This window comes from Leptosomus discolor, chromosome 5, assembly GCF_034619465.1.
Source record: "Leptosomus discolor isolate bLepDis1 chromosome 5, bLepDis1.hap2, whole genome shotgun sequence".
Taxonomy (NCBI): domain Eukaryota; kingdom Metazoa; phylum Chordata; class Aves; order Leptosomiformes; family Leptosomidae; genus Leptosomus; species Leptosomus discolor.
The window spans coordinates 56,730,344-56,755,107 of NC_141395.1; the positions used below are offsets into that span (position 1 = coordinate 56,730,344).

General features: G+C 44.6%; 1 protein-coding gene across 2 annotated transcripts; it reads right to left on the reverse strand.

Moving 5' to 3' along the window:
* Positions 1-8,484: 8,484 nt before the first annotated feature.
* On the reverse strand, positions 8,485-20,281 carry TP53INP1 (tumor protein p53 inducible nuclear protein 1). 2 transcript variants are annotated; one of them, XM_086465314.1, is made up of 4 exons: positions 20,250-20,281; positions 16,854-17,126; positions 15,999-16,347; positions 8,485-11,918 (listed from the first exon to the last, which is right to left on the reverse strand). In XM_086465314.1, the coding sequence occupies exons 2-4, from the start codon at positions 16,963-16,965 to the stop codon at positions 11,669-11,671; spliced, it is 711 nt and encodes a 236-aa protein (XP_086321440.1). In that variant the 5' UTR covers positions 16,966-17,126; positions 20,250-20,281; the 3' UTR covers positions 8,485-11,668. The 2 variants fall into 2 exon arrangements, with proteins under 2 accessions (XP_086321440.1, XP_086321439.1); XM_086465313.1 differs by having other exon boundaries at positions 15,999-16,350.
* Positions 20,282-24,764: the final 4,483 nt, after the last annotated feature.

Consider the following 24,764-nt stretch of genomic DNA (forward strand, 5'->3'; position numbering starts at 1 on the left):
CCCGCCCCAGCACCGGCACCGGCACCGTCATCCCGATCCGCTACACCAGGCTCCGGGTCTGCGTCCCGCTACACCAGCTCCGCCGTCTGCCTCACGCGCCGCGCACCCGTCAAGGCGCAGTCTGCCCGCCCCGGGGCGGAGCCTCGGCCCGCCTCCGCCAATGGGAACCCGCCATTCCGCGGCAACGTGCAGCGGGCGGTGGAATGTAAACACGGCTCCGCCGCGCGCGCCCTGCACCACCCCGCCCCATTCCCGCCGCCGCCGCCGGAGCGGCTCCTCCCGCCCTCCTGAGAACAGCCGCCCCCTCAGCGGGGATGCGTTCCCCCGGCCCCCCGTGCGGTCGGACAGCGGCCCGCTGCAGTCGGGAGTCCGCGGCGACACCCCGCTTCTCCCTGCGGTACCAGCCTCCTGACCCACCCACTCCGCGCTCCTGTGGGACCAGCCCCTGATACCCCGCGCCACGGGCGGGGGCTGTCAGCCCCCTGCCCCCTGGCTGTCGCACGTCTCGCCATACAGGGCTGGCCTTTACCCCGCTGTGCCCCATGGAGGCAGCCGGCTGCCAGCGCCTGGGCCCTGCCGCGAGGGGCCTGGGCCTTCCCGTCCGAAACCTTCCCTGAGGTCCCTTCTCTCTCCTTCCATTTTTGCTGCGTGTTTAACGACAAAGAAATTCGTCCCAGCAGAGAACAGGCGGCCTCCGGCCACAGCCTCCATGGGCGGTCCTGGCGCCTGCCCCCTGCCCAGTAGCTTTCCGCACCTCTCGGCAGGGGCCACCTCCACCCCGGGGTCCCACCGAGCCCCAGGGCAGCAGTGCCTGCTGCAGGAGCACCCACCCTGCAATTCCCTTCTCTGTTAGGAGATGATGCTGAAACTTGCCCTCAGTGGCAAGTGGTCACCAGTAACATTGCTCAAGGTCTGCATGGAATTTTCTCAATAAATATCCTAAAAAAAAAAAAAAAAAGAAAATAATCCACACTACCCCAAAAGAAACCAAACCCCACAGTACCGTGTACTTAGCAATGCTTTGAGCACACGCTTTTCTTTAAAACACCCAAAGCAGGGGCTGTGCTGGAGGCAGGCCCTCACCTCAACGCAGGGCACCTGCAGCCATTTTGCTGATAAGAAACAACTGGAACTTTCCCTCCCCTCTCTTAGACTGCAGAGCACACGTGCTGAAAAACAGCAGGAAGAAGAGCTGCAGCTGCCTTCAGGTAAACCAGCTGGTTTTTTTTTTTTCACTTCTACTTTTTCTTTTCCCAAGTGTAAGGCTATTAAAGAGTAAACATAGTTTTTGCCTCCAAATATGTATTACAGTAATACCAGGTTTTGGTGCTTACCTTCTCACAGATTTGCCATTTTAAAGGGCAAGAGAAAAGGCGGCACAGCCAACCAAAGGCAGTCATGTTACAGTAGGGTCACTAACAGCAGTTTAACAGGTCACAAGTTTTGGGCAGCAAGGGCCACCTCTAAACTGTGGGTGCTTACAGCACCCGATGGAGTGGGGACAACGATTCCTTCAAACCTCAAGCAAAGCAGCGTGCACAGCAGATGCGCAAGATGGACATTGCAGCCACCTAGCCTCCTCAGCTCTGCAAAATGCCCATTCCAGTCCTTATCATGAAGAAAACCTGCTAGTTGGGGCTCAAAAGGAACGTTAAAAAAACCCCACATAAACCACTGTCATCTGTTCAAGCCCATTGGCACTTAGAAACAGTCTTTGTCAATATCGCACTAGCTCACTTCAAGGATCTAACTCACGTCATAGTTCAAGATGCCTAAAGTAGAAGTGCAGGTAGCTCTGTTGGTTGATCTCCACTGAAGTCCACCAGCAAGATACATCCTGCTGTCTGGAAGTGCATCTCCTGCTCCACTAACTACAGAGAGAAGGTGATCTCCTGAATTTGGGCAAACCTGACCTAACTCTACCCTCGGGCCTTTAACTGACTTGCTGAAGTTGAAACCTTACCCTTGCCAACTTGTGAAAAAGAACTGGAACTTCATGAAGGTGCTAGCAAGAGAGGAGAGACAAAGTATCTTTTCCCTAAAAAAACCTCCACCCCTCACAGGTATCAAATTAGAGCTTGACAGCAGCCAGCCTCCAAGCAGCAAAGCTGTTTTGGTGGATCAGGGCTAAATTCCATGATGCATTGTGAAAGGAGAATCCTGCAAAGAGCTGCTACAGGTCATCTGCCACTGTATTTGTGGCTTTGCCTCAGTAGTGGAAAATGCACCAGGTCCCATAATCATTCTCCGCCTTACCAGCAACTTCTCCCATAAATTTTCAGCAGTACAGAAAAAAAAACCCAGAAGCTAGTGTGTAATAAAACCCTGCTGCAGACAATGAAATTATGATTTTAATGCAAGCTAATGTGCTGACTTTTTGATGTGGTGATAAAACTAAAGTGACTTAGTCCACAGCAGAACATTTCCAAGCAAGTTAACACACAGTAGATCCTCTTTCATTACGTGAGGGGATGAGTGTAAAAGAATATTTTTTGAAGCTTCTAGAAATACACTACAACTGCTAAGCAGTATTTGTGCTGGGATCTGCTAAGTCCTTTAGATTAGTCTAGTGGTTTTCATTTTTTTCCTAATTACCACTTCTAGATATGTTCCAGAGCAGGCGTGAACCCCATTGGAAAGGTAGGAATTACAAGGCCTTCCTTACAAGTTTACACAGCTGAGGTTGCTTTTCTTGGTTATCCTTTTACAGAGCTCTTTGAAGGAGCCCAGAGTCTACCAGGGATCTATAAAGCACATATCAAAAGCCATGAGGTCCAATCCAGCTACCAAGCATGCTTAATGCTAATCTTCTCCCAGAGCTTCTGAATCCACCCGGTTGTTCCCGAAGAAGGGAGCAGTATTTCATTATAAACATTTGCACACAGCCCCTCTGTGATCCAGGTACAAAATAACATGGAATATCTCTCACCATATCCCTTTTGCAGTAAATATTTTACTACGGTCGTTTGCTCGTGCTGCTAGGCTTTGTCCTTTTGAGTCACAGCCATGTTGTCAAAGCTATTCTACAACTTAGTTAAGGGAAAGGCCTGCTCCAGGGCTCCTGTATGGGTGAAGTTCATTGTTTTTAAGAGAAGTTTTAAGCTTATTTATTGCAGAATGGCTCCAGCTACATTGCCTAAGCAAAGCATCAGTTAAGCTTTAGACCCCTTCCTAAAGAAGAACCCTTCGGTAGGAAGTTGCACCCTTCCCAAACTGTAATGTTTTTTTTTTCCTGTTGAACAGCATGGGATAACTTGAAACGCTGAGGTTTCAAACCCCGTTTTCTATTAGAACCTGTAATATTCTCCTACTCCTCTGTTTGTTTCGTTTCAGAGACTTTTTCAAACAAGGTGTGATCCAGTTTAATATGCATTAAGGAATATTTTTTAAGACATTACAAGATTGGCTTACTTTGGGGTTGTTTTTTTTTTTTTCTGATTTGGTGGGGAGAGAGCCTGTATTACACTTATTAAGAACCTGTTAGCTACAATATAACACAGAGTAAACCTTTTAGTCATAAACACACAAATACACCTTTGTAAGGTCCATACCAGCAACAGAGAGCATAGGCAATGACCAGCTATTGATAAGCAGCCAGTATGAAAATCAGATCAGCTTAAGACAACCAGTACTAAGAGTTATTTTTATAATAGAGGGAAAAAACTCAAGTAGAGATCAAGAATAAGTAAACAGTTCCCTTACAATTTGGAGGGTCAAACTTACAACCATATAGCACGATACAAGGATTTCCTCTTTGACTTGATTTTTTCAGGGCACACTTTTATAGTGTGTGTTAGGGGGGAGACCAGAGAGAGTGAGAGTTACCAGCCTTTTAAACCCATGTTCAGAAGTAGATGCCATCTCTTCCCAGCAGTCATAAAGCAAACCAACAGACTGTGTCCTTCTGGCTCTTGTTAGTAGCCTCTTTCTCAGCAGTAAGAAGCTTGGAATAAACATTATCTTGTCCTGAAAGTCCTTTTACACGGGGGATGCTTTATCCGTGTCCTGTCAAAGACCCAGATATTTTCCTGTACATGAACATTTAAAGTCCCACTTCCAACACACCAATGGTGAAACAAAACACTTTTAAAGTATAATCCTTACCATTGATCTCCTGAACAAAGACCACATTCACACCCTGGTAAGGACAGTATCTCTGCAGTGGGAAGCAGCACATGCAACTAAAAGCAAGTATTAAGCCCATCTTCACCTACCCGTGTGTTAGATTTCCTGGCTGCAGCTCAAAGAAACAAGACACACCTTCCTCATGTTTTCCAGCTTCACCACTGGGCTGTAAACAGGACACCTTTTGGACCAGAAGATAAGCGTAGGTAGGGGAAAAGAAGGAGTGTCAGGTCACAGAAAAAAGCCACATAGAACACAAGTGGAACAATGATAAAATATTTTTAAAAAACAAAATAGATTAACATATCCTCACCATGACCAGGAGAAGCAGGCAGCTGGCTGCAGGGGAAGGCCCTCTTCTCCCTGGCTTAGCCTCTGATCTAGGAGTGTATGTGGTTCCTCATTCAGATGACTCACATCACCTCATCAAACCTACAGCTGCTAGGCCCTGGGCTCAGGACTTTCCCTGCCAAGCATGCAAGGTGAACAGTGTTTACTGCTGATCCTCCAGCTGCCAAGCACTGTAGCAAACAACTTTTCAACACTTGAGGACTAAGGCTTATGATTCTCCATAACCCAAATCTGGGCTATGTTTAGGGCACATCGTGGTTCTCTTGAGAAGCAAAGGTGACGTGCAGGAGACAACACCCCATCCCAAAGTGCCCACCATTGGTAAAGGTGTATGTACTGATTCAGCTGTTTGGCAGTTTGTCACCAGCCACAGAAAACAAATTCCTCTTTCTCCTCCCCATTTAGTAAAGGCATATCCCTCTCCTATATCTCAGTCTCTCACCACAGACAGAAGAGCTAGACCTGAAATTCACTGCTGGAAGTAGACAAGGGGATACCTCCACACATATCGGTCCTCCCTTTCTTAATCATGATCTCATCTTCTTTATTCACCTTGCAAAAACCAGCAGCTGGTGGCCATTACCCACATATCCCAAAAGCCAGAGGCCTCCCTCCTCTTCACAAGCTCTCTCTGCCTCCACTAATTCGCTGCAGAGCCCCATTTCAGGGAATCTGCAATTCTTTTAGCACTCAGGCTGATTTTTGGGTGTAATTGTATTTCTTATTATATTGCCTGACCAGGTCACCTTGCTTGAACACAACAATGTGAAGGCTGCACTTCACGAGAAAGTACAGGCTTATAGCACAGCCCATGTCTGCAAGTTGACATCTGAAGTCTGCTCCTGGACACTAGCCTAGTTTTGATACTCTTATCTGGGTTTTCTTTTTCAGCTATTATTCTTTTTCCTTAGCTTGCCCACGAAATTACAATATAGTTCTCTGCCTCATTAAAGTATTTGAGGGTTCAACAATCAATCCACCCACAAAACTTTGGAACAAGTCAAGAGACTTTAACTTCTGAAGTATTAGTCATACAGGAGTAGCTCCAGGACAGTATTTTCATGAAGAAAAAGGCTGGCTGAGAAACAAAACTTTTTACACATCCTGTTAAGTCTCAGTTCAGTTCCATTTATTCAAAGACTGAGCTACCATGAACACATCATGGGAACAACAGTGCTGCAGCAGCACCGGCCTGTTCTTTTGATGAGTCATTTCTATGTGTGTCAAAAAGCCTGACCCCTCCTTGCAATTATCACTCACTTATAACGGAGGTGACAACATTTTGTGGTTATAAACATGCATCAAAAGAAGTCGATGAGACAAAGAAAGCAGGTACTGAACGACTCAGCGAGGAAACAGAGTGACTCTATCACTATTAAGTGTCAGAGAGAACAGCAATTAGTATGCTAGCTTCTTCAGAGAGATACAAGGATTTATATAAACAGGAAAACTAGAATGTAAAGTGAGAACTTAAGTCAATATGGCTACATTTTAAAAAACACTAGTTCATGATGTTTTGGAAGGTGTCCAACCTAAATTTAAAAAGCTGCATTAAGTTCCCCCAAGAGGAACATTATCGGTATAGCTATGTTAGGTTATCTGTGTGCATATGATTATACAGACATAATTGGTCAAACTTTCTCCTGCAGGATACTGTACAGCTCTCAGCATAGACTTGCTGCTTTGATAAATGTACAGGTCACAAAATCTGCATTTGAAAAGGAAAAGTTTTACTCAGTGCTTGCTCTGGGAAGATGAATGCTTTGTTGCACAAATTCCTCTTCACCACTGTCAGTTAAACAGATCATTTTGTCACCCAGTTTGTTCAGTGAGTGAGAATCAACCCGGGGTTTACTGGCACAACTCAGCCCACACAAGCCCATGGAGCACAGCAGCCTGCATCCAATGTGCTGAGACTGCTGGCTGACACCTGTGCAAGGCCAGTCTCCACGATTTTTGAAAAGGCAGAGATCAAGGATCCCTGAATATTCACACAGTATCAGAAAAAGCCAAAAGAACAACCCAGAGTAGACCAGTGAGCCCATTTCTTACATTGGAATGGCATTTCCCGTATTTCAGTTTGCACCCGTTGCCTTTTGTCCTTTCACAGAGCACCACCAGAGAAGAGCCTGGGTCTGTCCTCTTGTCTTTATCGCCCCGTCAGGTGTTCGTACACCTTGACAGATTCCCCCCGCCTTTTCTTCTCCAGTCTAAACCATCCCAGGTCTCAGCCTCTCCCCATTATTTCAGTCTTTAACTCTATTATCATCTCCCTGGCCTCTTGCTGGATACACTCCAGTATGTCCACATCTCTCTTGTACTGGGGAGGTCAGCACCGGACACAGTGCTCAGATGTGTCCCACCAGCACAGGGTAGAGGGGAAGCATCACCGCCCTCCACCTGCTGGCAACACTCTTCCTAATGCAGCCCAGGAAGCTTTTAGTTTTTGAGGCCACAAGGGCGCACTACTGACTCATGGTCAACTCGTTGTCTGCTTGGACCCCCAGGTCCTTTTCTGCCAAGGTGCTTTCCAGCCAGCTGGCCTGGTGCCTGGGGTATTTTTCCTGCAGGTACAAGACTCCACATTTCCCCTTGTTGAACTCCATGAAGTTCCTGTCAGCCCATTTCTCCAGTCTGTCAAGGTCCCTCTGAACAGCAGCACAGCCCTCTGGTGCATAAACAATTCCTATTTTCTGCAAGCATGCTGATTGTACACCCTGCCCCATGACCCAGGTTTTTAACAGCGTAGGGTACACCAGCAGCACCTGGCCTCCAGCTAGGCTTTGTGCCACAGATCACAACCCACCTGCTCACCATCTACTTACATGGTCCATAATTCATCAGTTTGAGAGAATGTTATGGCAGACAGTGTTAAAAGCCTTGCTAAAGTCAAGATAACATCCACTGCTCTCCCCTCACCCACTGAGCCAGTCATCCAAGTGTAGAAGGCTTTCAGGCATGCTTTCCCCTGTACAGATGCATTCTGGCTACTCCTAAGCACTTTCCTGTTTGTGTTTAGAAATGTTTTCCAGAATTATTTGCTCCATCACCTTCCCATAGATCAAGGTGAGATTGTCTTATAGTACCTCCTATTCTTCTTGTCCTTCTTGATGATAGGAAGGACATTTGCTTTCTTGTGCATTGCTGTAACCTTTAAGATAATTGAGAACAGCTTCACAATTACATCACCCAGCTCCTTTGCCAGTCATGGATGCACCCTATAGATCGTGTTATGTCCCATCTGTTTAAGCATTTCCTAACTTGATCCTTCTCAATCAAGGGTTGATCTTCCTTGCTCTAGCCTTTCCCACTGGCCTCAGGTGCCTGCAGTTCCCAAAGGCTGGTCTTAAGAGTAGATGCCAAGGCAAAAACAACATGGAGGACCTCAGCCTTCTCCACATCCTTTGTCTTGAGGACATCTGCCCCACTTAGCAGCAGGTCCATATTTTCTCTGATCTTCCTTTTGCAGCTGATATACCTGTGGAAGGCCTGTTGTCCTCCACATCCCTTGCCAGTTTCAGCTACAGATGGCTTGTCTTTGGCTTCCCTAACCCCATCCCTGGGCATTTACACAGGATCTGTGTCCCTCACAGGTTACCTGTCCCTACTTCCACCTCGAGTGATAACTGTAGCCTTCCAGACAGATTTTTCACAGTGGCGCATGGCAGGAGGATGACTAGGCAATGGGTATGAGCTGAAACAAGAGAGGTTCAGCCTAGATAAGGAAAAACCTTCCCCCCATCCCATGCATGCTTTAAGTGGTGATGTGTTTTTATCTTGGTCCTGTTCACCTATGGCACTTCTGCATGCTGATCAGGAAACACAGCAGTTAGAGACGTGTAACACTACCTAGACCACACATTGTCACTTGATCAGCAATGCAAACTGATTCCCAGAGGAACTTCTGTACTAGAGCAAGCATTCCAAGATACTCAGTACTTGTAGCTACCTGAATGGGGTGCTCAGGCTTTGGACTTTGACCAACCTGTAACATAAAAGAACAGACAATTTTTAATAGGCCATTTTTTATTGAGAGTTAAGATCATGTCTCCCCATGGTGCACAGAACACACCATGAAAACAAAATACAGAAGATCGCTTTAGTAAATGCACACTGGTTAAGCAATGCTACTTTTTGGCAAAGTGCTGTATTTTGTCGGTTTTCAGCTTGTGTTAAACTATTAAAAATAAGAGCCAGACATTCTTCTGTATCAAAAGGATGCTACAAATAGAGAAGTGGCTCTGGAGAGAAGCTGCCATATATGCATAGACTGATGTACAGTATTAACCCTAACTGAAATGTCCCTTTTGAATCTTCAAGTTTGCTGTGTAGAAGGCACAGTTTAAAATGCAAATCTGTCTATTGACCAATACATATGAAAATACAGTCTCTGCAAGATTCATGAATATCAATCAGTATGAGACAGTGCAAGGCCTCCACTTTTTAGAAGAAAAACACACACTTTAGTACAATTCAAAAACCATATAAAAAAGCCACACAGCTCACTATTAAAACAGAAAACCAAAACAAATCTAATTGCCCAATAGCTCCAGACACAAAACAGGGCTAGACCAACATAAATACATAAAACAAATTAACAAAAAGCCATTGATGCAGTACTATCTCACACAATAATATGGTTTCCAATATTACAAATTGAGAAGCACAGCTTTGTGCAACAAAATAGTTTATATCCTGAAAGATATAGGTTTTCATCACCAGAAAGTCATCTAGTAATGTGGTATAAAAAGATCAGTATCTCCCAATTCTAGGAGCAGTCTAAAGTTGCATTTACTTGCCTACTGAGAAGAACAGACCAAGGCTCTCATTGTAAAGCCTGGGAGCCTTATACTCGCAACTCCATGTCCCCATTAAGAGTTAAAGGATCATTTACTCCTTCCAACCTGGGGAAGTGGAGACTCCATCTTCCTTCATTTCACTTTAAGAAAATTAAAGCTGAAGGAAAGTAGCTGCTTTTATATAAAGAAAAAAAACCAGGAAAGCAAAGAATTTTCCTGAGCTAGAAAGTTGGCAGTGAGGAGAAGGAAGTTTAAGCTGGGCAAAAAGTTGGAGCGATAGATAATTTGATGCGAGTAAGTATTCATCAACAGATGAGAGACTGGTGAAACTACAGCTGTTTGCAGATAAACCAGAGTATTCGGACCACAAAAGAATTGTTGTATGGACATGGGCACATACTGCTGAAGAAGAGTAGTAACAAAATTCTGTTTTGGAAACTCATGATGTGACCAATTTTGTTTTCTTTCACTGTCCATGTGAATTCAACACGTCTTAAAAAAGAGAAAACACTAGTGGATCCAGGAAAGCACCTCTTGCTTTTATACATTTAACTATTTGTCAACACCCCTTTGCAACAATCCTAACTAATCTCAGTGAAGCAGTACAACTGCAGTGAAACAGAGGTTGTAAATGCTCTTTCCTGTACACTAAGTATGTTCCACAACAATTCCAGCTGCAGAATGTACAACAGTACCACTACATCAAGGTCAATGAAAATTGTTGGGGTTTTGCTTCAGCAAAATTGAAGCATTTGACTGAATTTAAAATACTTCATAGGTCTGGAATAATTCACATTCTTGATCTTGTCTGATTTCAAAGACTCCTCACATGACTCCTTATACTAACTTCTGTATAAGGACTACTGGAAGACATGGTTGAGTAATGTTAACATTTTAATGCCCTAGGCACTAAACACAAGGAAAAAAAACAGTAAGTCACATTAAGCACTGACAGAAAGGGAGATAAACTTACTTATCTTCCCCCTTTCTTTCAGTGCAGATTTCTACTTCCTCACCTCCATAGCCATTTAATCTACTTCCCAGATTGATCAGGGCTCGGCATGCCATGTGGCTGCTGTGTAATACACACTCTTTGTTAACAGGTGAACTTTACTTTTTTTTTTTAAAGTGCCTGCCAACTTCCAAAACATCTTGCACAGTGTTCTTAAGACTACTACTTGCTAGTTTTGAATGGCTTTTCTTTCCTGTTGGCCCAAGGAATTGCTACCCAGTCCTTCTGCCCCCAGGGGGCTAGGAGAACAACCACTGCCTGTCTACTTCAATTTTTATACACCCTATTATCACTGTGTTTAGTTCTGCAAGACTGTTTTTCAGCATCCTCTTCTCCCAGTCACACACTGACCTTCATTTCCAGTCACAATTAATTCAGACTTCATTTTCAGAGAGAAAGAGAAAAAGTTAGGAGAACTTTTAATAAAACCTTCCCTCTAGCTACTTTTGAGCTACTCTCAATTTGTAAATATAAGACAATCTAACAGCAATTAGCAGCTCAGAATTAGCTATCCATCAGCCTGACTTCTTTAAAGAGCAGTCAGCTACTGATGGGATTAAAAGAATGGTGGATCCACCATCTTTTTCCTTTAACTAGACTAGAGATTAAATGAAATAGGGTAGGGGAAATACATCTTTCAAAGACAGAAAGAGTTAGAGAAAGGGAGTAAGAACTCAAACTGTACCAAGTAAAACCCAGTTCAGCTCCCCGGGTTGTGCGTCTGCACTTAACCCATAGGTCCACTTTTCCTTCCACTCCACTGTGAGGTACTACATCTGTAACACCAGTGCCATATCATACTGCAACAATATTTTTCCGATACCCATATCAAGTATCCAACACCTACAGACTCCACTAACACACATAGGGTACTAGGCAATTTAGATTAGATGTCCTTCCTGTAACAGTTCAGCACAGCTATGTAACATCCACCGGCAGCTATAGTAGTTCCTTGTTAGAAAGTAATCATATATGCTGAATACAGACAGATACACAAGCTGTCGAGTACTGGTCATTAAAGCATACAGCTAACCTCAAATTTTCTAACTCCACTTTGATTAATGCAAAACGTAACTGATTTTCATCTCAGTTAAGTTTCTTTAAAATACCAACTAAGAACCCACTTATACATCATAGTTTATAAAACAGCACACAAACTATCACACTGATAGGATTCCAAGACATTGATATTTAACATCAACGTTTAGGACTCACTGCAAGATGTTGGGAGATTTGTGTGTCATTTCAAAATAATGCAACACTAGTTACGATTGTGTTTGAGGGATTGACAATCAGCTTCAGATTGACCACGCTTACCTATGCATGAAAACAAGAGCAACCTAAAAAACAATTAGACCATAGATTAAAACCACAAGAGCCATCAGTAATTGAACTGACGCTGGCAAGGCTGGTGAACAAACAGTCCGTTGTGCTTGATTTGCCGAGAGTGGCAATCCCTGGTGAGGTTTTGACGACGGAGACCGTTTCTGTTGAGATAGTGTCTTTCACTATGTTCTTTTATCCAGTGGGTAGGACGAAAGCCCTTGGTTTTTTCCAGAAAAGTTGAACGAGTAGCAAGAGCTGTGACGTAGCAGTGAACACGCTGTCCCGTTTCATTTCGGGCCTCCAGTCTAGAAATGTAACAAGCAGGTATCAGCCATTACTGAGGTACATTGGAAAGACATGCAAACTATGAAGGGCAGAACATGGACATCAACACCCAGCATTTTGAAAGGGTACCCTTATTCTATGGGACAGATGTGGGCTGAGGAGAGGCCAAGCCAGTTTAGCAAGACCACAGTGGTTAAGTAATGCACAGTGCTGCTAACTCACTTTTGTGTGAGGGCACCACAATAGCCTTTGGACTCTTGGCATCTTACACTATTGTTCCCCTCCTTCCCCACCCCACCTCCCTAAGCCAAATATGCAACATGGATCAGAAATATAAGGCAATGTGTGTCACACTGCTCCAGCTTTAGAAGACTTAAGAGTTATCCACTAGGCAAAGTTTGGTTTAAAATCATTGAACATAAGTGGTTCAGCCTGAAGACAGAAGCACACTAATGAAAGTGTTTGGATTGCCAGCCACACAAATCCAAACAATGTTTGTGCAGAGGAATGGGAAAGATAGACCAGTTGTGACACACACAGGAAATAACTTGGAAGGATTGTTCTTCCACCAGCCCTCTAGATTTCACGAGCAGAGAGTCAGCAGTTTTGGCAAACCTTTACTCCATCATGCACTAGCGAATAATGAACCAGCGGCCTATGCAAGCAGGGGCTGACATATTGAAGGAATTCCCTACTTGACAGAACAATCACTGGTGTTTCCTGAAACTTCCAAAGTACAGCTAAAAATAACCTGGCAGTTTTAAAAGCAAATCCCAAGTCTGAGCTGGTGTGAGATCAGTGGCACCAGTTGCTTGCCTTCCCTCTCCCCAGCCGGGACCCAATGACTAGCTGTCAACTCAGTGGTGCCCAGGAAAGATGCCTGCAAGACCGGAGCTTGCTCAGGCATCAACAGGAGGTTTCTTGGGAAGTCCATTTTTCAGCACTCACACGAGTCTATTAGAGAGTCTTTTCTGGAAGAGCTTAACTTGCATTTATTGTATGATGCCTCTGTAGACATAAGTTTGGTCTGCCATGCCCATGGTACACCCTTGTAGCCTTGCTTTTTGGGGGCCACAGGTACCTGGCACAGAAGTGAGCTCTTCTGTCTTCCCCCACTCCACACTGGAGCAAAATACTCCCTGTCAGCAAGGGAATACTCCCTCCCTTCTACTTTTTTTTTTTCTTTTAAATATTCAAATCCACTTGCTTTTGGCTCCTGGGTAGCTTGATATGACTGACTGAAGCCTACAGACTCCAGAACAGCCATGCATGACATGCTGTGTTTCCCCTGTTCATTCACTGGATGTTGTCCTAAACCTAGCACTTGAAATACAGAACAAGAAATCAGTGAATAACACTCCACAAATCAGTTCAGTGCCTTGTAAATACTTTCTATGCAGATTACACAAGTTAAATTCACATGAGGGTGCCTGCAAATATGGGGCTACTGTTTTCTATATGGGGTATTCTCAACATGTCCAACCATACTGGAGGTGGAACTCCAAGTGAAGCCTTTCTGGGGAAAGCCATAAGGAGCTAGGAAGCCACACCACACTTACTAGAGAACCTGTATTTCCTAAACATGTCCTTGCTGCTTGTCATTAGCTAGCAAAGGGCATCAACTGCTAATACAAAGTGTTGTGGTTTGTTATGGAAAGATGTGACAAACCTGACAAATGGGGATGTTTATACAACATCCTTTTGCTTTGAAAGGAATTTAAGAGGAGCAAATAGATTTCCTCCACAAAAGGAGAAAAACTGGTTTAAAAACGCTAGTTGAAGACATTTAAGCTTTTCCCCCTCTTATCAAATACCCTTCCAGCACTAGTTTGCAAACCAACACTCTTCTACTTGTCATCTTAAAGCAAAACTAGGATAGCAGAGGTGGTTTGAACTAGCTAAAAGGCCACGTAATCTTCAAAAGCTTTGCTTTAGCATTTTGGTATCTTAGTGGCTGCCTTTGGTAGCCTGGCACTAGTGAGCCCCAGGCACCAACAGAACAGGGCTGATGAGCCTCCATCAATATTGTCAAAGTGTACTTTTCGAGGGGCTGTGTCTAAAGCCAGACCAGTGCTACACACAGTCACTGCTGCATCCCCAGCAACTATCTTGCTAGAAAGCGTTAAGTGTCCTGCTAGTTGCGCTATCAAACCAGACCTCACAAGAAACATTAAAGGCTTCAGACCCCGCCCCAATTAATATTCAAGTAAATTTTTCTGCATTTAGCATTTTGGCTTGTTAAAGCAGATGTAGTTAGGCTTGATCAAGTAACATCATTTGGCACAAAGGTTAGTCCTAAAACCAGTATTGTTTTGGCAGATAAGGCTCTAGAGGAAGCAGTGTTGCTAGCAGCCTGATCAAACAAAAAGCATTATCCCAAAACAGTAGTACTTACTGTGCCAGTGTGCCTTAAGCAGCTTTTCTTGGCCCTACAATGTTAAATGGCCAACCATTAAACCACTAGAGACTTCAAAACAGTTTCTGAAACTTACTGCATTGTCAGTGTAATTGATGTTCCCAGTTTCTGCAGTCTACTTCAGCTTTAGACTTAAGCCTCCTCCCAGTTCTGCCACCCAAAATAACCTGTACAAAAGCCTAGATCCTCTAACAAAGCAACAGCACAAAATTCAGTGTGAAGCAGCTTAATCACACACCAGTTGAAGATCACCACACCTTTAGCTTCCCCACACATTAAAGTGGCTTAACTGTACTGCATAACACAAGGCAGGATTCTTCTCCAGACCTATTTATACCAGTATCCCCAGTTCAAGTCACCAAGAAGTCAGTATCTGACTTTGCATGTTACTATCCACTGCAAACGGGTATTTTGGATAAACTGGTCTACTGTCTTTCACCAGGGCATGTCTCACAGCCTATAGCTTTTGCAGATTCCTTCAGACTCTCCTTTTAAGAGTGCTGTGTGCTCACAGCTTCCCCCAATTTAAGTTAAGCTAGATCCTTGATGCTTGACACCACAAACTGCCTTCCCCAAATAATTATAAAAATCCCCCACTAAGATTACTGGTATCAGCACTATACTTCAATTTATACAGCTGCACATCATCTCAAAGTCACCTGTTTCTTTCAACCAAGAAGTTTAAATATGGCAAGGAGATGATCAGAAAAGTCAATGGGCATCTACCTACAGCAACTTTACCACTACACTCATTTCTTCCTGCATAACAAAGCTTAGTATACTATGATTTTTTTCAGTTTTTATTGTTTCTAAGGGTAAGCACCAGATGGTACGAAAAGTCAGTCTTTGTTATTAACCAGGATTCTCAGAACACCTAGTTATTTCCAAATCAATGAACACATGGGCAAGCGTGGAGTCATAATGGCAAAGAAATACTCTATTTGTGTACATCTATGCACACTGTACTTGTATAGCTGTATATACTGGACAGTTAACAAAGCAGCAGTGCATGGCAAATATGTCTCTGCAATAATCCCACATGGCCAGATCTCTAGGACCCAAAGCCAAAAAGTACAACTTCTTACCTTGCTAAAAGTAGAAGTTTGCAGCACAAATTTTTACCTCAAAGGGAGTAAGCTTTGTGGAATATTTCAGATTTGCTTTTGTTCCACAAGCCACCCGTGGAAAAATTTAATCCTGTCCTAATCTATCACTAGGTTGAGGAACAAAAAAAAGGAATAGCAAAACAGACTTCCCTGTCAGGATAAAGTAGTATTTTTCACATCACAAGGTGACTGAAAGTTTACTGACTAACAGTTATGAAGAGATACACGTAGTTATGAAGCGGGCAAAGTGCTTTTGAGTCTACATTACCAGCTATACAGCTAACTGCCACCAGTTTCAACAGGACCAGAGCATATTCAAGGGAATAATTAGGCTCCATAAATATCTACTGCAGTGTCAAGACAGCACACCCAACTGTTTCCTGGCATAGTCATCTTAGATAACATTCTTCTAAGCAGGCAGGCAGCCCTGCCCACCCTGCCCACCTTGTGTAGTATTCATGCTCTATTCACCTGCTCTGAAATAAGCTGGAAAATTCAGTATTAAGTGTCTAAGCTGATCGAGTAGAAACCAGATATTTTCAGCAACAGAGCTCCTTGACAAGAGTAGTCAGACATACCTTGGACTACCTGGGCTGTGAAACTCCTCATCTCCACACCCAGTCTCATTAAGGCTGTGACAGGTGTTGTGGACAGCATACACAGACATGCTGGGATGCTCTATTAGGAGGTTCTCCATTGGACTGGTTTCCACTTTGATAGTGGTTAATCCACCTGCAGTAAAACACGGGGGAGGGGTAATAAACCAGCTCTCCTCCATGGGACACGACTCGAACTGGATGAAGCAAGACTCGCTGGCCTCTGGCAAGTGTTCCAAGGGAGATGGTAAACAAGAGAAGACAGGTGAGCCATCCACAGCCGATGCTTCAGCGATGTCCGCTTCCTCCACGGAGCAGTTAGTGCAAGTGTCTGCTGGAGGTGGCCATTAGTCAGTGGAGAGGAACCCATGGATGTTGGTGATTGCAGGAGATCAAAAACAACAAGGTTGCACGTAGTCAGAAACACAGTATTAAAAAAAACAAAGAAACAGAAATAAACCCCTATTAGCATGTACACAAATTTTTATTTTTTTAAAAGCAAGGGGAGGGGAAAAGGGAGTTCCCTGATAAGCCATGCTAGACACGTAAAACAGCTGTTATCAGTAAAGCAGTACAATTGTGTAATAAGTCAAATACATTTTATCTGTACAAGTGGTTCTGCTGAAGCCTGTGTCAGGCTTATAAACCTGACATCACTTTTCTCATCAGTTTACATAACATGTTTTGGTACATTTGTTTGGAAGACACCCTACACTCTAATCCACACTGGTTTTGCTTAGGTAAAATTTCTCCCAAGCTACTGGTTTCTTCACACGGAAGTACAAGTAAGAGCCAGAACAGGACAAAGGCAGAGCTTATGTTTGACAGATGTCTTACCTATAAAGTCAACCAGAATCCACTCATCGTCTTCTTTCTCACTGAACTCTGGCTCTTGGCTGGACAAGCTATCAATCTCTCCCATGAGCATGTTATTTAACCTCTGGAACATTACTAAGGCAGTAACAAGACTTTGGCTGGTAGGTCTTTATCCAAGGTTCAAGGCACAGCCCACACTGTACTAGCAGAGTGGCATAGACTTGAGATTAAAGTGCATAGATGCTTGTGTACAGGACATACAGAGGCATGACTGGTAAACAGCTTACGCAAAACCTGCAAAAAAGTGACGACAATGGTCTTAATGACAAAGCAGCAGGTAACATCGCTAGGGAACAAATTAAAAACCCTCTTGCTAGTGCGGTCTGAGGTACCAGTGAACATTTTTCCCCAAGAGGAGAGGCAGCTTCACTGGCATTCACCATTCCCTCCCAGCCAGACACAGACAGAAAAAGCCTAGGTCTCTCCTCAGAGCTGAGCACCTTCCTCTTGATCCTCCTCCCCATACAAAGGTCTGTTCAGCTGTCCATTCCCACCTTCTCCTATGGGAGGAGCGGACTCTTGTACAGGAGTCTTGTGTCTATGCTCACTGAGGTGCTCCCCCAGCTCCCTGCCTGTCTTCCTCCCAGTCAGAGAGAGATGACGAAGGGCAAGCACATATTTTCTGCTCCAGACAACACATCTCCTCTGCTTACACAGCCTCGCACTTCTCCCAGACTCTCCTGTGAGGGCTCCCAGGGGTGCCCAAGGCAGCTTTTCTTCTCTCTCGTCACACACAGTTCAGGGCCACTGCCTACAAGTCAACACGGTAGGAAGGCACATCCCATCTTCAGGTTCAAAGTGCACTACATAGTTACAAGCAGGATCCTTTTCACAGCAAGTGCCCAACTAGTCATGTACAGTAAGTTCAAGTAACAAGGAAAAGTAACTCGCACACTTAATTAAACCAAATGTTTATTTCTCAGCACACTTTCCTAAATCTACATGTCATTAGTCAGCATAAGCCTGAACTCTACATTCAGCAGTTAAGATTAAAAATCCCATTAGTACTGAGAACCTGAATGTTCCACCACCTCAGATCAGCATGCTTACAGCCTTTGAATATTTATGTATGAGCCAAGAATAGAAGCCATTACAGTAGCTGAAAAAGTAAAGACTACACGTGAAAAATATTCACTGATTTAACTACAAGTTAATTTCACCATAATAATATTTGAATTATCACAGCATGTCAGAACTATTACAGATTAAATACCTGTTTCATAATTAAACAGGGAAGATATGCATGTATGAGGGTACGAGTGTCTGCATTCAGAAAGAGAAAGGGATTAAGACACTGCACTAGACCCAGCCATTAAAAGATACAACCTGTAAAGAATATTATTTAAGGCCAATATACCCTGCATAACCCAATAACTCTCAGGCCACACTAAAGTGTCATTTTAGCCTCCTGCATCACCTCACCCCACAACACCAGGTCCCATCACCTGCTTCTTCAATGCAAGGACAAGCACCTGCTCCATACAGTACTGGTCCTACAGACATTTATGCAGCTACCTCCTTATTCAAACAGGACAAAAGGATAGGATTAGAATTTAAAGTAGCCTTCAGGAGCAGTATGAAAAGGTACAGTGTAACATGAAGTTAAGCACTCTAGTTCTTCGACAGGAACAATCCAGGAAGACACAAGACTAGGAGCAACCTGCTCACCTGCAGTAGCGATAAAAGGCTGTTTTTTAGGGCCACACTTGACAAGGAAACATCTTGGGTCTCTAGGAGAGCTACAAGAATGATCAGGAGTCTAAAGAAAAATGATAAAATTTGAAACATTGGAAGACTTAACAGAAGGAAGGGAAAAGTGACAACAGTAGTCAATTATGGGGGAAAAAAAAAAAAAAAAAAGAGGCAAACATTTATTCCTTCTACCTTCACAGCAAGCAGAAGTGGCTTTTAACTGCAGTAAAGTTCAATTTTTAGTGGTTACTAGCAGGAAACACTTTTAACCATTAAGATTGCTAAGCCTTGCATGGGTTACCTAAGGAAATGCCAAATGCCCACAGTCTTCCTAAGCATCTTCTTGAGAAGGTTTGAACACTTCAATTATAGACAGAGCTTGCCACAGATGAGGAAGTGGACTCTAAGTGAAAGCCTGAAGTCTGTAGCTTTCCAGTTATCTTCCACATCCATCCCTAACTCTCTTCTGGCACAAGGCCTAGGAACAAGAGTTCATTTTTTCTTTAGGCTAACGAGCAAGCCATAGCATAATTGCTGACCAGTGCTGGCCTTCCCTGTACTCCCACACACATGTATTGCCTCTTTCCTAGATCAAGACTGTAAGTACCTTCAGGCAGAGGCTGTCTTTTTGTTCTGTGTGTAGAGTGGAGCAAGATGAGAGCTCACACTCCTGTATTAAGGTTCAATAGGCATCACAGCAACATCAAATAACTAACCTCTAACAAGCAAGCAGGAGATCACTGCTCCTGACAATACAAGCTAAACAAACTGCAGCTTTTGACCTATAAATGTCCCTCCATAGATCAACAGCAGTGTGTCCCATTTTCCCCTTCCCCCACCCCAAGGAGGACCCAAAAAAACATCTGAATCATTTAGAAACTGGTTGATGTTTTGACATCCTTTTGGACAAGTGCCTTTAAAAACGCCACACTTGCAGGCTATTGTGCAAGTCAGATGGGGACCAAGAAGTGACGCTGTTCTCAAGGGCCATCGTTGGGGGAGGCAAATGAGACAGAGGCCGAAAGAGAGGTCCTCTCCTTCTGGGCAGGAACTACCAGCTGCACGGAAAGAAGACTAGGAACAACTGACTCAGCCACAGGAGTGATCAAGAGCCTGTTACAGATAACACACCCAGTGCGTGCCAACAATATTGCATTGTTGCATTAAAAGCTCCTGGGTTGGTTTCCACACCCCCCCCCCCCCCCCTACTCTAGCAGAGAAGATGGGTTGCATGCTAAGCAAAAAAAAAAAAAACCACAACGAAAAAAAGACACCCCCAAGGCACCCGTGCAGCTCCGAGAGGCCGGCCCCAACCTCCCCACCGCCACCAGGAGGCCCCAGAGCCGCTCCCAGCGCGGCCGGCGGGGACCCGGCAGAGCCCGCAGCAGCTGCGCACCTTCCCGGCTGCGCTCCAGAGCCCAGCCCAGCCCCGCCGCTGGGCGGGGAAGCGGCGGACGAGACTACCGGCTGCCGGACAGCCTCGAAAACGGCAAAACCCTCCCGGCCCCGGCGTTTCCCGAAAAGAGAGGAGCCGGGATGGGCGCAGGGGGTAGACCTGAGCTCCGCGGCTGCTTTTCACCGCCTCGCCCGGCCGCTCAGAACTCACGGCGCCGTTACACCCCGGCAGCGGGCTGGGCTTCGCGCCACCCCGCAAAGCCAACTCACCCGGACCGCGCTGCTCCCACCTCCGCCACCGCGCCGAGTCCGCGCCCCGCGGAGCCCTTTGTTGTTATAGCCGCGGCGCGCAGCTGACGGCCCGGCCGCCCCGGCCCCGCCCCTCCCCGCCTCTCCGCCAATGAGCGGCGCCGCCGGCTGTCGCTAACGCACGTGACGGGCAGGCAGGGACGCTGCTGGGGGAGCGGCGGGGCGGGGCGGGGCGGGGCGGGGCGGGGCGGGCCCCGCCCCCAGCGCCCGCCCCGCCCCCGCGTTACTGGAGCCGGTGGGTGCGGATAAATTTGCTAAATTTGGGGAAATAAAGTGCTGAATACAGCAGGGACGGGGGAATTCCGTTAAGGTGGTAGTTACATGGTCAACTTGGAAAGCAGGTGGTTAAGAAGAGAGGTAATTAAAGATCCAAAATCTTAATTAATAATGTAATTAACTATGCAAATGAATCATTTAATTGGTAATTAAATATGCACAATCTTGATTTACAGAGTGGTTTGGGTCGAGGGGGGTCTTCAAAGAGTCCAACGCACACACCCCCCCCCATGGACACCTTCCACCAGATCAGATTGCTCCAAGTCCCATCCAGCCTGGCCTGGAACACCCCTGGGGAGGGGGCAGCCACCGCTTCTCTGGGCGACCTGTGCCTCACCGCCCTCATCATAAAAAGCTTCTTCCTCGTATCCAAACTAAATCTACCCTCCTTCAGCTAAAAACCACTGCCCCTCGTCCTGTCACTACTGTCACTTATTAAAAACTCCCTCCCCACCTCTCCTGAAGGCCCCCTTTAAGCACTGGAAGGCCGCTCTAAGGTGTCCCCAGAGCCTTCTCTTCTCCAGGCTGAACAACCCCAACTCTCTCAGCCCGTCCTCATAGGGGAGGTGCTCCAGCCCCCTGATCATTTTCGTGACCCTCCTCTGGACCCGCTCCAACGTGTCCATGTCTTGTACTGGGGACCCCAGGGCTGAATGCAGGAGTCCAGGTGGGATCTCATGGGAGCAGAGTAGAGGCTAATAAGAATTATTAGGCTGAAGCACCTTAGCTGGGCTATGAAGTTTCCAAGTCACACATCTGAAGACCTAGAAAACTTGTACATTAGGTCACTTACCCGATCCACTCCCTGTTTTTCTTTAAAGAAAGAAAACAAAGAGGTGATGAATATAAATGCAGTGCTCTTCTGAGAGATGAGCAGCTAACAGGAAAGGAACTTCCAGGCAGTGAAGTTACAGTCCAGGAGAGCTGGCGCAGCCATGCTGCACATCTTCACTTGCTTAATAGAGCTCTGAAAATATCTGTGTTAATAGTTGCTCCAGACTGCAGTGAATGCTGGCTGGGCACAGACCTGGGTCCTTCAGCAGATGCTGAAATAAATAAAAAGAACCAAACTGCATTTTACATGCAGCACATCTTAACAATTTAGGATTTTTCATGGTGTCAGTAGTGCCGAGCAACTCGATTTGTAGCAAGCAATAATAACATTTTCTACTGAAATACAGTGTGCAACATTAGTGTGTTACAGTTGCTGGAGTCCAGATAAACTTTTGATCTTTTAACCTCAGTGTTTAATAATTTTTTTTTTTGTATGCTTGCTTTTTTTTTTTTTTTTGTGTAAGGACAAAGCTTTTCTCTGTAAAACAAGGAGAAAGTAAACATTGGAAAAACTGCAAAGTGTCTTTCTGTGGCTGGGGATTCCTGTAATTTGACTGACAAACTGCCTGGTTGTACGATTTGCAATATTTTTGCAAAAACTTCAAATGTCTGGTATTTGATGATGCTTTCCTAGGCTGAACTAGCCTCTCCTGAATTGTGTGATCAACTTCATTTTCATAGCATTGGCACTATCAAGAGGTGTAAACCGACTGTATGTTTGATTGAACTTTCGGTTTTAAAGTTGAAGCAGCTCGTGAAAAAGCCTACAAAGTCTCTTCGATTTTCAATGATGGTGGCTCCAAGATTGAAGGCGGGGAGGGGAGATGGCGGAAGCAGTGCGCGTCTGTGAATTGAAGATAGGCGAGACAGAAAATTAAATGTACAGAATAAATGCCTCAAAGGATTTATCTGTATTGCAAAATTATATTGTGTTAGAACACGTTAATTAAGGCGATACAAAGCACTTAGTGTAGACAAGAACTGTCATGTTTGGCAGCTGGGTTACCTTGGGTCAACAACAACAAAAAATGTTAAACATAGTAGTCTTTGTTTATATTGACTGTTATATTAAGCATTACGTGTTAATCAATTAACATAATGTGTTTTTCCAGTTTAGGCAAGCCTTAGGAAGGCTTGGGTTGTATTTGAGACAGACTCCTAATGAAGTTAAAAGACCAGTGTTTATATTTTTTAAAGTCCTCTGGGAAGTAGTTAAAGGGATAGAAGCTCTCCCCTTTCTGTAGTGTTGCTCTCAGTTTCTTTCCTCTTCCTTTCACTTACCTTATTTCTTAATTCCCTACCATCACAAAACGGTGGAAACAATGGACTTGCTCATTCTTTCCTCCAAATTGTATCGCTGCTGGGCAGGAGAGGGGCAGATCTGAAGGCTACCCCTCTTCTCAGCCTGGCAACCAGCACGCCTTTGTTCCCAATCTGACGAGTATTTAGGCGTATGAATGGTTTCAAATGAAATAAATTACGTGTGTGGACTTAAATACCTGCTGACCAAGAGCCTGGGTATTTCATCCTGCGCTCACTGAGGTCAACGACAAATTTTCTGGTGATTGCAATGGTGCAGGTTGAGGCCTTGAATGCTTTATCCAAAGTCTTTCAAATCAATTAGCCTTTCTATTGATTTTAATGGTTGTTAGATCAGGCTCTCAGACAGCAAAAGAAATACAGTCACTTTTGTCTGGGGCTTGCTGGGCACAAAGGTTGACTCAGAGACTGGCCTTCCTTTGAGGAATTTGACTTTCATATTTGTATCACAGAAAAAAATTCTGAAGAGATCTCTGGAGCAAAGGAACTGTTCCTGTTTCCAATAATACTTGCCCTTGCCTAATTCTGAATTGTCAGTAGGAGTTAGCAGAGAGTCTGTTGTACTTTCTGCATGCTCAGTGGCAGCTTAGTGGCACAGCCATTGCTGTGCCTGCAAAAATTTCCCTGTGCCTCCAAAGTGCTCTGCATGTAGTAAACATCTGGGCAGCGGTCCCCTGTTATTTGAACTGTATTGATTTTTCAAGATCCTACACATTAATGCAAGGCATGACCTATTGTCCGGGTTCCCACTGCGATGAAATACTACAGCACTATTTAGCAGCCACAATGTATGTCTAGCCATGGAGTGCAGAAACACTGACCTTCCTACCACAAGACCTGCGAGTTACAATGAGCGCATTGAGCTTACAACAAAGCACTGCCATGTGTCGTGCCTCTTGGAGAGGCCCTACTCCGCAGACGTGCCTGTTTAAATGGTAGGTGAGAATGCAGATCTATCTGCGTGAGAAACATTGAGTAGCAGGAGGGAGAAGGATGCCAAATAGAGCTTGCACAGATTAAAAAAATTAACTCCCTCTAAACTTCGGAGAAGATACATCCTCCAGACAAAGATAAATACAAATTCTTTCCAAACAATGTGTAACAGACCACTTTATATCACTCTGAGTGACCTGCATTAACAAATCCATCGTTACCACGCAGCATTAACCTGGCGTATCTGTACAGGAACCTCCACACCATTCACCTTCGCTGATACGTGTGTCATTGGTTTAAGGTCAGTGCAGCACAGCTACCAAACCAAAAGTTTCAGTCTAATGTTCAATTAAAAACTGATACCCTGAACCTAATCGTGAGTAAGACCGAGTCTAATGCCTTCTGTTCTATGGCTTCCGTCTGGCTGTGGCGGGGTGTTCTGTGCTGTATGGGAAGAGATTCTGCGTGATTCTGCAAGACCACTGCTGTCAGATAGGCCTTTGTCTGTCCTGCTCAATGCAATACACAGAAATAGCAGGTGTTTATAAATTTAAAAATATGTCAAGTTTATGATTAACCACAATGAAATACTTTTTTTTTTTTTTCCCCTATGGAAAAGACACTAGCTGTTGTTCAAAAATCCACGTTTTTCTGTCCAAATTTAGGTACAAACACTTCAAACCTGTTGTTTAAAACACAAGCAGTCTGAACAGATCTGAGCTTAAAAAAGCACGGTCTGACATTTGTGTCCTTGCACAAATGTCAATCCCTTTTTTGAAAGTCGACTTCTAGATTTAAACATCAGCCTCAATGAAAATGGGCACTTCCTTTTCTTCTCTTCTTCCTCTGACTTTAGTCAGTGCAGAGGTTTCTGCAACGATGGCTTAAAGATACCAGATTGATTGTTCCTGCTGTAAGTCACAAGTTTCTAATGCTATTTTCTCCAGCAGCAAGTTAAAACTTTAAGAGCAGGCCTTTCCAGGCTTTTATGCGAAACAGGTGTTAGAGACCTGTTTCTGTATTTCTAGAGCATGAACTCAGCAAATTCAAGAATCCAATTTTGACATGACCAAGAGCCTCATGATTTGGCTGAGCGAGATCCAAGGAGGCAGA